General features: G+C 35.8%; 1 protein-coding gene across 4 annotated transcripts in view; it reads left to right on the forward strand.

Annotated features, from left to right (window-relative positions):
* LOC131991363 (DNA (cytosine-5)-methyltransferase 3A-like) overlaps window positions 1-16,023 on the forward strand; it is a 68,974-nt gene that overhangs the window by 45,456 nt on the left and 7,495 nt on the right. For all 4 annotated transcript variants that reach the window (XM_059356750.1, XM_059356751.1, XM_059356752.1 and 1 more), the window contains 15 exons: window positions 612-821; window positions 1,631-1,789; window positions 3,193-3,300; window positions 3,772-3,919; window positions 5,041-5,190; window positions 5,559-5,603; window positions 6,406-6,485; window positions 8,066-8,178; window positions 10,238-10,421; window positions 11,983-12,067; window positions 13,379-13,524; window positions 14,048-14,138; window positions 14,310-14,458; window positions 15,530-15,615; window positions 15,766-15,835. In XM_059356750.1, coding sequence (XP_059212733.1) covers window positions 612-821; window positions 1,631-1,789; window positions 3,193-3,300; window positions 3,772-3,919; window positions 5,041-5,190; window positions 5,559-5,603; window positions 6,406-6,485; window positions 8,066-8,178; window positions 10,238-10,421; window positions 11,983-12,067; window positions 13,379-13,524; window positions 14,048-14,138; window positions 14,310-14,458; window positions 15,530-15,615; window positions 15,766-15,835 — 1,824 coding nt within the window. The remainder of the gene's footprint in view (window positions 1-611; window positions 822-1,630; window positions 1,790-3,192; window positions 3,301-3,771; window positions 3,920-5,040; window positions 5,191-5,558; window positions 5,604-6,405; window positions 6,486-8,065; window positions 8,179-10,237; window positions 10,422-11,982; window positions 12,068-13,378; window positions 13,525-14,047; window positions 14,139-14,309; window positions 14,459-15,529; window positions 15,616-15,765; window positions 15,836-16,023) is intronic.

The raw sequence follows: 16,023 nt of genomic DNA on the forward strand, positions 1-16,023 counted from the left end.
GCAAATCCTCCAAATACATTTGATAAGCTGTTGTTAATCATTTGTATTTTTACTAAAAGAGTCAAATGAGTAATCTGTTATCTAACGGTATGAACTCTGCTGGAGGAGGCAATGTAATGTATGTGGAGGCGTTTTTCCCAAAAAGAAAAATTTGACAACAAGTCAGTGATAAATAATAAATCAGAAGCTAAACTAACATTGTGCAGGAGTTAGTAGGTTTGTTTTCCTTGTAATTATGCTCCGATAAGGTCAATAAACAAATTTAAAAAACGGTTCCCAGAGCAAGAGTTTATTTAAGAAATAATTTCCACAGTACAGAATAAATTCACCACTTGTAATGAGAGCCAGTGTGTTTTATTATTTTTTAAATTTTTGTGTAAATTTTTAATTAGCTGAAGAGGATTAATGAGGAGTTATTGCCCATTAAAGTTGAGTGCTCGTCCCGTGGCAGCCCTGCGAGTGCAACCTTTTATCGTTTTCCTCTGTAATTAACTAGAACTTTACATGCAGTCAAATGAGTTTCACAGCAGTTCAAACCGTCAGATAAAGACAAATCTTAGCATCAATAGATAAATAAATAAACAAAATGATTTCTGTTCTTCCCCTCGCAGGCAGAGCGGCGGGCGTACAGAGAGGCGGAGATAAACATGATGGACGACCTATCAGAGGGCGACTTTCAGAAAGAGGAGGAGTCAGCCAGCCCGGCCCCGCCCCCGCCCCCGTCACAGCAACACACAGACCCTGCCTCGCCAACGGTTGCTGTGACACCGGAGCCTGTTGCTAGGGGAGAACAGGCCACACCCAGGGAGATAGAGTACCAGGTAAGATGATAAAACTTCATAATAAGGCTACTAGGTTGGCACAATAACACCTTTTCAGTTTCAGTATGGCAACATTAAGTATTAAGTTTAATGAAACATCTACGTAATAGTTCAGGCTTATCAATCTGATCAGACTACACTTTTTTTTTAACGATACTAAATATTGGATCGGAGCATCCCTAAAGGGTACATGAATTGTTCAACTCATTAGTCATTAAGTGAAAATACAGTGAAAGGGTCAAAATTATGAGACCAAACCGGTAAACCTCGTTTTTTATATGTATATAACGTTATATATAACTTTATTGACACGTTGCCATGGATACGCATTGTTTTGCTTTTCTCCTGATGACGGCTCGCCTTGTTAGTGACCTGTCAATCAAAGCTAGAAACGCCCCAAATCATATGATTCTTTATCTTATATTTTCTTCTAAATGGGGCCATTATTAGAACTATTAACATCAAATTGTCTTGAAGAAGATTTTTTACTAGTGATTGAGACCATAGAGACTAAAAAAATTTCTGAGCTGATCAAGTGAAAAGTTTTCTCATTTTGCATTGAAATAAATGGACAGAAATCTTCCTGCGGCCAAACTTAGCGCCCCCTGCTGAATTTTGGTAGAATGCAGTTTAAGGCACTTCCTGGTTTACCTCCCTGCTCAGACCCGGAGGTTGCCGCCAGGTTTTAAGAAGTGATTTACTGACTATGCACGCCGTTGAAACTACTTTTACAGTGATTGGGACATTATTAAGTGTAGTTATTGTGACATGATCATCTTACGTCATGATCTATCTCTGTGTGCTAACAGGACGGCCGGGGTTTCGGCATCGGCGTTCTGGTGTTCGGGAAGCTGCGAGGTTTCTCCTGGTGGCCCGGCAGGATCGTCTCCTGGTGGATGAGCGGCCGGAGTCGAGCTGCAGACGGGACTCGCTGGGTCATGTGGTTTGGAGACGGCAAGTTCTCTGTGGTGAGTAGATTCAATGGTGAACGCCTTAAATGTAATAATTAAATACTGGTTTAGTGTGTGATAAATCCTCATCAGAATATCAGAAAGTGCTCCAAAAAAGAGAAAGAGAGTACAGTTGTCATTATGGCAACAGTTAAATGCAGTAACCTAAAGTCATAAACACTCCCACTCTCTCTATTCCAATGTTATTATATTATCATTTTTTATAGACACCAGAATACTGTCCAAGCTAAGCATTCATAAGCTTTCCAAATTATTTTATTTTGTGGTTTACAGTTTAGTCAATTTAATTTAATTTAATTTAATTCAATTTGATTTAATAGGGACACTGCCATTTAACATAGTTCCAATCCATGAAATGAATGTGCTGCACAAAGAGTTTTCCTAGTGTTCAACTCTTTTCACATGTACAGTGTAATTATATTATACAGCTTTCAGTATCATAAAACTACAATACTTTACAAATAAGGAAAAACAATAACATATACATCAAACACCACACAAACGGTACAGTAAGTTAAAAAATGGGCACAGCTCATGTTTAATTAGATTTAACTTAGTAATGTGTTCCAGAGTCAGCAGCCCTTTATGGTGAACGCTGTGAAAAAACCTTAATAAAAACATAATGAAACAATTTACAACCTATATATTGAGTAGAACACAGTACGAAGGCAATACATTTAATGTTCAAACTGATAAACTTTTGCTTTATGTAATTATACACTCTGGATTTGATTAATTCTCTTTTTATTTACATGTTACAAAGCATCCCAACTTCTTAGAATCAGGTTGTAGCACGGGCCAAGGAAGAACCTCTTACATTTTGGAGTGGATACGAATCTCGTTGGGGAAACACACATTTTTTTGTACTTTTATTAAGATTGGAAGTCAAAGCTTCTGCATTCCAGTCATGTCAGAATAATCAGAAAAAAATGTTCTTGAACATATTTTGTGGCTCACCTGATCCGTTTCCTTTGCTCTTCGTTGTCACACAAATACTGGAAACATCAACGTGTTGTTTAAACTCTCTGAGCCCTAAAATACGACATATCTTTTCTGTAGCCTTCAAGTTATTTGAACACCAAAGTTGGACAAAAAAACCTTCCCAACTCGGAAAATGGGACCATCTGAGAAGCATGTGAATGCAGCATTGGCCTTGGCGGCTGTCTGCACTCTCTGAATGTCATTCTAGTTTAAATTTGAATTAGAAACCCCCAGAAGACAGAAATCTGGCACCAAAGCGTCTTTTGAGCAGCCTTCCCTGAAAAGATACTTTCTTACTGTGGCACACAAAATAAGCTTTACTAAGTATTTCAAGGACTTGATGTTTCACAAGTTCTCCACCTAATTCGGCTTTTCCTTTATAATGTTCATTTATTATAATCTCTCTTTTTTTTTTACAGGTTTGTGTGGAGAAGCTGATGCTTCTGAGCTCATTCTCATCTGCCTTCCACCAGCCCACCTACAACAAACAGTCCATGTATCGGAAAGCCATCTTTGAGGCTCTGCAGGTAACAAAGTTAACATTTTATTTCAGTGTGTGTGGTTTTTGAGTCATATCGATGACTGATAATTTTATTTTTCTCTTGCAGAACTTATTGAATATCTCTAAAAAAAAAAGCGAATTATAAATGTGCAGGTCTTAAGGTCACATTTTACTCATTCCTTTCTTATGCAACAAGATCTGCATTTGCATTTGTGGAGGCGTTTTGCTCATCTAGCTCTGCCCACAATTTATAAGTGGTGACATGTGGATACATCATATTTTTGTTCGTTATTTTTCAGCAATGTTTTTTCTTGTTAGTAACACAGAACACATGGTTATGTACGTACGTCGTGATACGGGGTCATCATTCACTCAAACTTCTGTAAAGTTATAAACAAGCAGTGAAGGATTTATACACTCAAACCTGCTTCATGTACAGCCATAATTTCCACATGTATGCTTCTTATTTTGACATGTTTTTACTGATTGTGTGTAGGTGGCCAGTGTCCGGGCGGGGCGGCCAGTTCCCTCCTGTGATGCGAGCGATGATGCCGATGGCGTGGAGATCCAAACCAGACAGATGATCGAGTGGGCCATGACTGGCTTCCTGCCCAACGGGCCCCAATCACTGGAGCCTCCAGAGGGTAAACACACATTCAGTGGTGGAATGTAACTCAGTACTTTTACTCAACTTAAGTACAATTTTGAGGTACTTGTACAACAACAATATGAGTGGGTCCATTCTGCACAATGAGTACTTTTACTTTGATACTTTAAGTACATTTTGATGCTGATACTTTTGTACTTTTACTTCAGTAAGCTTTGAATGCAGGACTTTTACTTGAAGTGGAGTAATTACCAGTGTGGTATTAGTACTTTTACTGAAGTAAAGGATCTGAATACTTTTTCCACCACTGCACACATTTAAATAGTTAATTATATTTGTTATATGTTATCTTTGAAAGTGATGCTTCACAGGGCAAGGCTAGCTTATTTATAAAGCACATTTCAGCAACAAGGCAACAGGAAAAAAATCACAACAACAGCAGAAAAACACATTAAAAGAGGACATTCATCATTAACACAAAAACTTAAAAATCAAAGAGCGAGAAAAGACAATAGAAACAGCTAAACAGAAGCTAAGATATAATAATTTATATATAAAAAATGGAGTAAAACAGTGTTTTATATGTTTAAGAAACATGTTAAAATAAATGTTTTAAAATAGTTTAGTAAAAGGCAGTTGTAAACAGGTTTACAAGTTTTCAGCCTTCATGTAAAGAACTAAGAGTTTCAGCAGACCTACAGTTTGCTAAGAGTTTGTTCCAGGTATATGGAGCATAATAAACATTTGAAATGACAACAATAGAACAGGAGTTCAGATATGTTCATGTGTGTGAATGGTAGCTACTCTTCCAGTATACAGCGGTGCAGTGATTCTGATATCATCAACCCAGAGGGCTGTAAGAAGCTGCACTTATCGTAAGTCCTATTGGACAAACCTAGTGAGTCCTGCAGGAGATTCAAGGTGTTTCACAGGAGAAAAAGAACTGGAAAAAGAGGTTCACATCCTGCAAACTGCTTCATCTCAGCACACCTGACCCGTCAACAATCAAACAATTTGTCAGAAAAAAATAAAATTCCCACCAGTGAATCCACAGCTTCAAACTTAATGTGTTATTTCTCCAAAGTTACAGTCATTATTTCTCCAGTTATGATGTTAAAGACCACTAAAGATGTTTATTTTGTTCTCATTTGTCCACAGAGGAGCAAAATCCATATACAGGTAAGGAGGTGTACCCGGAGATCTGGGCGGAGCCTGAGGCAGCGTACACGCCTCCACCCGCCAAGAAACCACGCAAGAACTCCGCTGAAAAAGCAAAGATCAGAGAAGTGATCGACGAAGGGACCAGAGGTATAAACTTTTCTGTGGATTCATTTAAGGATTTAAGTCTTTTAATTCTTATCATCTTGACCAACATCAAAATGAATTATACTCCTGTTGTCTTTAACTGACTGCTTATATTAAAGTCAATATTTTGTGCTTTTGTTACATTAATCCCTTAATGTGTCAATGAAACATAGTTTTCTTAGAGAGAAATTAACAAAATATTATCATTATTATGAACACTATTTTTTTTATAAGAAATAATGTCACATGACTCAAAATTTAAGGTTGTTTTTATTTATCTCTTATATTTACATTATTGAGGTGCAAAAGTTTTACAAGAAACTATTATAATATTATTATATTAATTTAATTTATTTATTTTTTTGTTTCAGAGAGACTCATATGTGAGATCAAAAAGAAGACCAGGAACATAGATGGTAAGAGTTTCTGTTTTTTCATTCTTAAATGTAGACTTGAAATAAAGAAGTGGTATATTTATGTCTTCTTTAAAAGGAAAAATGCTTGATATGCTGTTGTTTGAGTTCATTTTTATCACCTTCCACCTGTAGTAAATAATATGTTTACAGCTTTTTATAGCATAAACAATCACAATTTGTCAGAAACTTTTAAAATATTCTTCTAAATGGTGTGGAAAGGGGACAAACCATTTATTATAACAAATATGCCATTATTTATGAAGATATTATCCTTCTGAATGACATTATGTGCCATTACAACACATAGAGAGGGTCTTTTCTACAACTTTGATTAAATCTTGAAATGTTATTACACTGTTTACTTACTTTTATCAGTTGTTTTGTTCCCATTTAATACAGAAATCAGGCCAATTTTGGTCAATTTTACACAGTTTTTGCATCAGTCGAAGACTCTAAATTCAATTTCCTAACTGGTAAATTCAGTTTTCTCACTGTGCAGCTCTTCAAAGTGTTTCTGTAGCTCAGGGCTAAACAACTCTGGAATCCAATGTTTTTGTTCTTGTTTACATTTTTTTGCCGTTTAGCTGATTCATTTATGCTGCAGCAACAGAATAATTTACTGTTGGACTGGAGTATCGGAAATAGATTATGAGCTGGAAATTTATAAATCAAAGCACCTGGAAAGTAATCATTGAGTTATTGATCATGATCACAAACTCTTAATTGTTGTAGCTTTAAATTCCTCCATGAATGTAATCAAAGAATGGAATCTATTATTGTGATCTTGTCTGTGTTTGTTCAGATATCTGCATCTCCTGTGGAAGCCTGAACGTCTCTCTGGAGCATCCTCTCTTCGGAGGAGCGATGTGTCAAGGCTGCAAAGTAAGAAACCTCTTTCTTCCTCTGAGTGGCGAAAAATTCAACATTGTTATTACTGTGGAGTCGTATGAAATTGATACAGTTATGTTGTTAGATCGGAGGAAATTAGAGTCACAAGCGAAGGGAGTTGCTGAAGTAAAACAGTTGATTACATTAGACATCAGTTTGAATATTTAATTTGTAATTATATGATAGTTAAAATGATTATTTATGATCAAATCTTAGTCTGAAATCCTTCTTCCATCACAGCAGCTCCAAGGAGAAGACAAAAAAAATAACATATACATTTAACATAACATTACAGTCATACAAGACAACATATTTCAGATGTATATTTGATCTGGGATTTAGCAAAATATTTGCAGGTGAGTATTTTGCATTATTAGTATTGTTTATTTGTCACTCCCTCTGGGGTGTAAAGGCCTAAAGGCTGCAACTTTTTACTTGTTTCATTGTTGTCTACAAGAAAATAGTGAAAATTGTCCAAATGAATATCTTCAGACTGCTTCAACTGTTCGACCAACAGACCAAAATGCAAAATATATTTAATTTATAATGATTTAAAATGGAGAAAACTCTCAAATTTTCACATTTGAGGAGCTGGAACCAGAAAATATGTTCTACAGGTGAATAGGGTTATTATAAAAAATAGGGATTTTTTTAACGTATAGATACCACAATGAAACTTCCCAAGCTTGTTATTTACATTAAGACAATATTTTTTTTGCATTACAAGTTTTCTCGAATGTTATGTTTAGATATGCAAATGAGGTGTGAACTCAAACTTGAACTTAAATTTGCGCTAATTTGCATATACTCCAGGACAGAAATCTGAACAAATTTTAAGTTATTTATATTTTTGTTGATTTATTAGGGGAAAATGAAGGGAAATTATCCCGTCTGTAAAAATCTCCTTTTATCATTTCATAAATACTGTAAAAGACATTTAAAAAAAAGTCAATTTTCGTCAGGTTTTTAGGAGCAAACTGTTCTATAAATCAGGGTATGAATGATTTACAGACAAACCCCTCAGTAAAAACCTTCAGAATATATTTAGGAATAAAACTGGTCAGTTTGGTGTCTGTGTGTGGAGCTGAAGTTGAGATTTATGAGAAAAAACTCATTTTGAGAAAACAGCCTTTAAAAATGTCATATATTTTTAATGTAAATTACCATTTGAAGACAAAATAATGAATCTAATTCATATCAACAAGATGATGTAAAACACATAATATTGTGCAGGACAGTGGGAGCTTTCTAACGATGCCTGTGATGATAACAAAACATTCACCTAAATGTTTGTTTTGGATGTTTTCTTTCCACAACTCTAAAATAAGACATGTTATGGGAGAAAAAATAACCCAAAACCTTAAAATGTATGTTGCTGCCTGTAATGTCTCGCCCTAATAAATGACTTAAACAACAAATATCTCAGCCCATATGGAGGATGCATTTCATTCAAAAATGATGGAAATATTGTTGAACATGTGTTGTGATACCACACATGGAAACACATGATTTCATTTCGGTGGCCATCAAAGACTCTCTGCCTCTCTCGTGACTCTGTTCTGTGTCTCCGGCAGAACTCGTTCCTGGAGTGCGCCTACCAGTATGATGACGACGGCTACCAGTCCTACTGCACCATCTGCTGTGGAGGCAGGGAGGTGCTCATGTGTGGCAACAACAACTGCTGCAGGTCAGTAACAAAAAAAAACTGTGTTTATACTCTGCTGACTTCAGCTTCTTCTTGTGGCCCCGGACGAGGGTTTTAGATTTCACAGCGACAGAAACAATTTACCCATAAATGTCAAAATGTGATACATGGCTCCTGTTGTTAGCAACTGAATCAGAGGAAACATGTGGAGATGATTTATTTATGTGAATATTCGGTTTATTTTGGCATCGAGGCTCTGACCTCATTGCTACAAACAAACAGCTCAACACAGTGGACAGCAGGAGTACAAAATACACAAAAAAAATATTCTGTTAGAAGTAAAAGTCCTGCATTTAAAGTCTCAAGATAATGTACAAATACAGTTTATTTAACTTTATTTAGCTTCTTTTTATTGTATTTTTATGTCTTTTTTTACCATTATTTGCCAGTATTACAGTTTAGAAATAGGAGATAATGACATGTGACCAAGGGTGGAAAAGTATTCATATATTTAACTTTTTTACTTTGAAATACCACAGTGTAGAAGGACTCTGTTCCAAATCCTGCATTTAAAGTGTTACTGGCGTGAAAGTTAATAAGTCAAAAATGTTTATTATTAGGCATGCTGCAGAAATATTGTGTGCAGTCGTCCTTCTTCAACCTTCTCTTTCTCTCTTTTTTCTCTCTCAAAGACACACTGTCACAGCTTCTTTTTCTCTCTCAAACACACACACACATACAGTCTTTCTCTCTTTTTTCCATCTCAAACACACACCAACACCACAGCACTCAATATTTATCTTCTCAACCCATGTCTTGTGCTGTCACTGGCTGTACCTTCCTGACAGATCCAGCACGACTAACACAAAAGGTTCACAAGTACCTCAGAAGTGTACACTGCAAAAAAGGTGTGTCTAAAAACAAGATAAAAACACGTAATCTGAGGGAAAATAAAATAAGAAATGAACTCTTAAAACAAGATAAATTAAAGCTGCAAGCAGCGATGAACTGGCCCGAGCAGAGTGACCTGCAAATGATTTGTTTCTTACCAAGATAAAAAAAAACTTTAGATTTAGAAGTGTTAGATAATTTATCTTGTTTTAAGAGTTAATTTCTTATTTTAAGCATTCAATGTGCTTATTTCTAGATTTAACAATCTTAATTTAAGAAATCTTGTCAAGTGAAATTATCTGTCCATGCAGCAAGATCATTTCCCACAGATTGTTTTTATCTTGTTTTTAGACACACCTTTTTTGCAGTGTACTAAAGTAGTTGGTCTCTAAGGGGGCATTCACACCTGAGCTGTTGACGAACTCTGGTGCATTTTGTCGCATTGTCTGTTTGGTTTTTGCTGGTGTGATTGCTCAAACGAACTCTGGTCTGCTAAAAAACAGGGGTGTTGGTCCACCAGAGTTTGATTCTCTGCAGGTGAGAACACAGTCCAAACCAAAGGAAGGAAGAAAACCAAAACACACAGCATTCTGGGTTGAATTTGGGTGGAAATTTGACAGCAGCAGAGGGAGTAGCAGGCTTGAAAAATGTCTCAAGGACAGACGGACTAATGATGAAGTGAAAGCCTTCAGACGATCAAAGACCACACACACAGAAACAACAAAGTCTTCAATTGATTTAGCGACAGAATGGTGGCTAATGGATTCAATCGCACAGCAGATCAATGCTGCATAAAAGTGAAAAAAAAAACCCTCCACCAACAACATTAAAGTCTCTCCAATAGACGAAGCACATCGTCAACAGCAGGACATTTGTTTACAATGCTTGGTGCGCCTGATGAAACACAGTGTGGAGCCAAACCAGACCAAATAAAAAATGCAACAATGCTGCAAATTCACTGCTGAATCACACCAGACTTTATATGTGAAAGCGAGCTAAGTTGCTCTTAGGGGTTTTTAATATTTTAGCATTTTATAATTTCATAATCTCACTCAGAAGTCTACTAGAGATGCAGGCAAAACCAAGTCAGGGAGGTCATTAACTTTAATTTAACCGCGTTTAAAGTAGCAGATGATGGACTAGAGGAGCTTTACAGTCTACAAAATCAGAAATGAAATGCCTCATGCTGAGTGTGTGTGTGTGTGTGCAGGTGTTTCTGTGTGGAGTGTGTGGATCTGTTGGTCGGAGCCGGCTCGGCGGCGGCAGCCATCAAAGAAGACCCCTGGAACTGCTACATGTGCGGCCACCGAACCGCCTACGGGTTGCTGCGGCGACGGGACGACTGGCCCTCCAGACTACAACACTTCTTCGCCAACAACCACGAACAGGACTTTGTGAGTCTGACTGTCGCCTTTCTCTCTGTTCCTCCTACAGTGGCAAGAAAAAGTATGTGAACCCACTTTTCTACAGAAAATGGTCATAAAATGGCCAATTATAGGGCAGTCACTACAGGTGAATAGGGAAATATTTTTAACTTATAGATATCACCATGAAACGTCCCCAGTTTGTTATTAACTTCAAGACAATATTTTTTTCCATCACAAGTTTTCTACATTTTTATGTTTAGATATGCAAATGAGATGTGAACTCATAAAATATGCACTTATTTGCATATATTTCCAGGACCTAAATCTGAACATTGGCTAAAGCAAATTTCAAAGTTAATATTTTATTTTATTGATATATTAGATTAAATGTTCTTTTCATGAAAATAAATTGGCATATCTTCTTTTATCATTTCATAAATCAGAAAATACTGTCAAAAGCCATAAAAAAAATACATTTTCGTCATGTTTTTAGGAGCAAAATGTTCTATAAATCAGGATATACATGACATATAGATAAGGATAAGGTTAAAAACCTACCGAATATAGTTAGGAATAAAACTGGTAAGTTTGGTGTCTGTAAGTGGAGTTGAAGTTGAGATTTCTGAGAAAAAATCATTTTGAGAAAACAGCATTTAAAGATTTTATACATTCTTAATGGAAATGACTATTTGAAGACAAAATATTGAATCTAATTCTAATTAATATACTATAATAAATATACACTTGAATGTTTGTTTTGGATGTGTTCTCTCCACTTTTCTGAAAGAAGACATGTCATGGGAGAAAAATAGCCCAAAACCATAAAATTGATCAGTGCATGAAAAAAAAATGTTTTTGCCAGTAGTGTCTAACATAAAACCACACAAACATTATTAAATCCAAGGGTTAACTTACTTTTTCCAGCAGCTCTTTGAATGTTTAATGGTTGTGTTCAATAAAGACATTAAATATTATAATTGTTTGTGTGGTATTAGGTTAAGCACATTTCATTTGCCTGTATTTGGGACTTAGATGCAGATCAGATCACATTTCATGACAAATTAATGCAGAAAACTAGGTAATTTCAAGGGATTCACATACATTTCTCACATCTCTGGTGACTCCAGAGTGTAATACTTTTCTATTAACTACACTCTGCTCATTCTGCACCTACCCATGACACCATCCCAGTCCCGTAAATCAATTATGAGTCCTAAGCTTGATCCATTTGCCACCCTGATCTAATCTAACATCATAACCTTGCTGGAAGAATTAGGTGAAATACATCACAGTTAAATGGGAAACTTTAATATCTGTGGATCAGCGTGGCTTCTGCTCCGGGGCTCGACTAGCAGCTATGAAATGATAAATTATCCACGGAGGCTAAAACACTTCAAAACAGACCGTGTTCACATTCAATTATTGATGTTCTTCAGTCTGACTTTTTTGCCAAAAAGAGATTTTCATCATTGATAAAGCTGACTGTTTATGTGCCGCTCTGCCCTCTCTACATGTTGTAAAGCTCAATATTTATCTCATCTTGTTCTCATCAGTGTCTCTACTCTTAACTCTTTGTGTTTTATTTCAGGAGCCGGCCAAGTTGTATCCTCCAGTCGCAGCGGAGAAGAGGAAACCAATCAGAGTTCTCTCGCTGTTTGACGGCATTGCCACAGGTACGTATTCGTTAGGCTGACATTTTTAATGATGGGAGTAAAAGTTAAAGTACTCAGAAGTAAGCAGAATGGACCCACTCAGATCATTATATATATATTCCAAATATATTTTTGATGCATTTATGTGAGCAGCATTTAACTGTTGTCAAAGTACGGCTCATCTTGACTGCTAAATATACTGTTATGTGGTTTAATTTATTAAAATACATACTAGTTTTATTTTTTTTCCTGTTAAATCTCGACATGAAAAGTAACTAAAACTGGCAGCTAAATGTAGTGAAGTAAAAAAGTGCAATATCTGCCTCAAAAGGTAGTGGAGTAGAAGTATAAAGTTACATAAATGGAAATACTCAAGTAAGGACAAGTACTCATGATGTTTGTCAATTTAAAAGATCATTTTTTCGTCTGTCGTAGGTTTGTTGAAGTAACATTTACTTTTGTGTGAAACCGTTCGGTGAATCTTGCAGAATACACGTTTGTGCAATTATTTTATTTATTTTTTTGTCCTTAAAACAATATTAATAATTTTTAAAAAGTCTGCAATTTCTCCAAAAGCAGAAAAATATTGAATTTATTAACAATGATGTAAAACAAAAGAAAGAGAGAGAGGCTGGAACTGAGAATGTAATAAATTATTTCAGTTTTAAAAGGTCGTTGCTGACTAATTAAATATTTGACTAATGATTTCTCTGTTTTGAGGAAAATAAGCATTTAATGTCTCATCGCTCAAGTAAAGGAGGCGTCAGCATGAATGATTTTGCTCACACAGTTTTCATTTAACTTTAAATAAATATGTGTGTGTGTTTGTACCCTCAGGTCTTTACTCAAGTAAATGTAAAAAAGTACCTAATTTTGTCAATTTAAAAGATAATTTTGCAACTATCGTAGGTTTTGTTGAAGTAACTTTTTGTAGGAAACGCTCAGTGAACTACATTTCTCATCTCACAAAATACCTGTTTGTACAATTACTTTATTATTTGTTTTGTTCTTCAAACATTATAAATAATGAAAATTTCTGGAATTCATCCAAATGCTAAAAATATTGAATTAATTAACAATGATGTAAAACAAAAAACGGGCTTCAACTGGAGAAAGTTTCACATTTTAATTTAATTATAATTAATAATTAATTACAGCTTTAAAAGGTCATTGCTGACTGATTAATTATTTAACTAAACATTTCTCTGTTTTGAGGAAAATAAGCATTTAATGTCTCATTGCTGGAGTAAAGGAGGCGTCAACATGAATGATTTTGCTCACACAGTTTTCATTTAACTTAGTAAATATATATGTGTGTGTTTGTACCCTCAGGTCTGTTGGTGCTGAAGGATCTGGGCATGCAGGTTGACAAATACGTGGCGTCTGAGGTGTGTGAGGACTCCATCACCGTGGGCATGGTCCGACACCAGGGACGCATCATGTACGTGGGCGACGTACGCAACGTGACGCGCAAACATGTGAGTGAAACGCGGCTTTAATTCAACTTATATATGTCAGCTATATTTTACTGATTTTGACTGAATAATTACTGTTTTTCTAAACAACCAAATTACATTACTCCCCAATTTTATTCCCCCATATATATAAAAAAAAATGTTTCCTTTTGCAAGAGGACACTGTTTATAACAGTAAAAAGTCCCTTTTACACCTTCAAAAGTACTTGCACTAATAAAAATTAAGAAAAAGTTGTGAGAAAACACAGATGTGGATTATGTGTCTGAAGTCCCATAGTATTACAAAAACTAAATAATAACAATAACTACAATATGTCAGATTAGGTTTTACTGGTCTAAGGTTTATTATATTATGTTACTATGACAACAACAAACAAGTGAGTGAAACGCAGCTTTGTTTCAGGATAAATAATCATGTGGGGACACATCAGACCACACGAGAGGAAAATGAAATGCTGGTTTTTTTCTTACATGCTGGTTGATTGTTTTGTTTTAACCCTGTTTTTTTCTGTGCTGATGTTCTTAGATCGATGAGTGGGGACCATTTGACCTGGTGATCGGAGGAAGCCCCTGCAACGACCTCTCCATAGTCAACCCTGCAAGGAAAGGACTCTTCGGTAAGAAGTCGCTCTGAATCTGTCTGGGTTCAAAGTCACATCAAAGTAAATCTAAAAATTTGCAGTAAAATTAAATATTAAAACTGCAAATAATGAGAAGCACTGGAGAACTTCACATGAAATGAAATCTGAAGGCTGAACTCTTATATCTCTCTCTCTCTCTTCCTGCAGAGGGAACCGGACGGTTGTTTTTCGAGTTTTACCGTCTGCTGCACGACGCTCGACCAAAACCAGGCGACGAGCGTCCGTTCTACTGGCTGTTTGAGAACGTGGTCGCCATGGGAGTCAGCGACAAACGGGACATCTCCCGCTTTTTAGAGGTAAGAGATTTCTCTTTTTGCCAGCGAGATGTAAATAACAAACAGAGCTCATCTTTGAGGATCAAAAGGAAAAGAAAAACATTTTATTTAATTTTATAATAACAATCTGAGCCTGTTTGTGACACTAAGAAGCACTTTTAGTGAATATACAGTGGTGGTGTGAAATTGCAAAAAATGTTTAAATTGCTGCCTGTTTCTCGCTCAATACTATTTTTTTGTTCTCATTAGTCACCTAGACACAAAAACATGCAAAAATTTGGTTGGAAAATACTGAAGTCTCCCTTTATTATGACATACTGATTTAATGCATTACATACTATATTTCTATAATATTTCTATATTAACAAGACAAGACACTTCATTTTAGGTCTTCATTAAATGTAAGCCATATTTATTATAATGAGAAGAAATTAAATAAATTAAGACATGAAATGTTTCATTGTGTGTGTAATGGATCTATATATTGTGTTATTTCCACTTTTTGAATTGAATTACTGACATAAATAACCTTTTCTATCATATTCTAGTTTATTGAGATGCACCTGTACATACCTCTTATTTTTTACTTTCTCTATTTGTCTGTATTCATTTATTTATTACCAGTCAAATTTCCCTTCAGGGGATCAATTCAGGCTGATTTGATCTAATTTTAAACATTAAACTTGAGCAAAATACCTTTTTTCTCATTTCTTTTTCTATTCCACTGAATTATTAGGATGAACAAACATTTTTAGCTCATGCAGGGGCTCTTCTGTGTGGGAAAAAACATCAAGTTCCAAAGTAAAAGAGAATTTATCCACACAACTAATTAAATTCTTTACAAACATTTCACATTCTAACATTTATAGTCTATGGAATCTGATCATTTCTGGGATTACATTTTTTATTATTAGTAATGGTGGATTGAGGTCCTGTAGTGAGCTTTGTGCCCATATGATTCGATCAATGTGGATGTAGACGATATCCGCGTCTAATGTGATGTTCCACTGTGGACATCAGACCTGCAGTCTCTCAGAAAAGAAGATGTTGATATTAAATGAAACGAGAAGTAATCCTGCTGTTTCTCTTCAGTGTAACCCAGTGATGATCGACGCCAAGGAGGTCTCCGCCGCCCACCGCGCTCGCTACTTCTGGGGAAACCTGCCGGGCATGTCCAGGTGATACAAACACACACAAACCCTCATTTTCCTGATCAGTTCACTTTCAATTTACTTGACAACAAGTCTGTATTTCTCATTAGATACTAAACCTGAATTATGAGTCACATGTTTGAATATTTTGCCCCTTTTTCCCTCTCCACCTTTCAGACCTCTGACAGCCATGACGAATGACAAACTAGAGCTCCAGGACTGTCTCGAGCACGGCCGCACAGCCAAGGTATCCACCTCTGAGAGTGTGTGTATGTTTAAATGTGTGTGTCTGTGCTTATCCACCAAGTGTGGAAAGTAAAAAAAAACCCAAATGTGGAAAGTATTTAATGTTTACTTTCTATTTGATATTAAGAAAAAAGCAAAAAATGGAAGAAACTGCATGATAAATGACATCGGTACGCCTACAGTATCATA

Source organism: Centropristis striata, chromosome 18 (genome assembly GCF_030273125.1).
Source record: "Centropristis striata isolate RG_2023a ecotype Rhode Island chromosome 18, C.striata_1.0, whole genome shotgun sequence".
Taxonomy (NCBI): Eukaryota; Metazoa; Chordata; class Actinopteri; order Perciformes; family Serranidae; genus Centropristis; species Centropristis striata.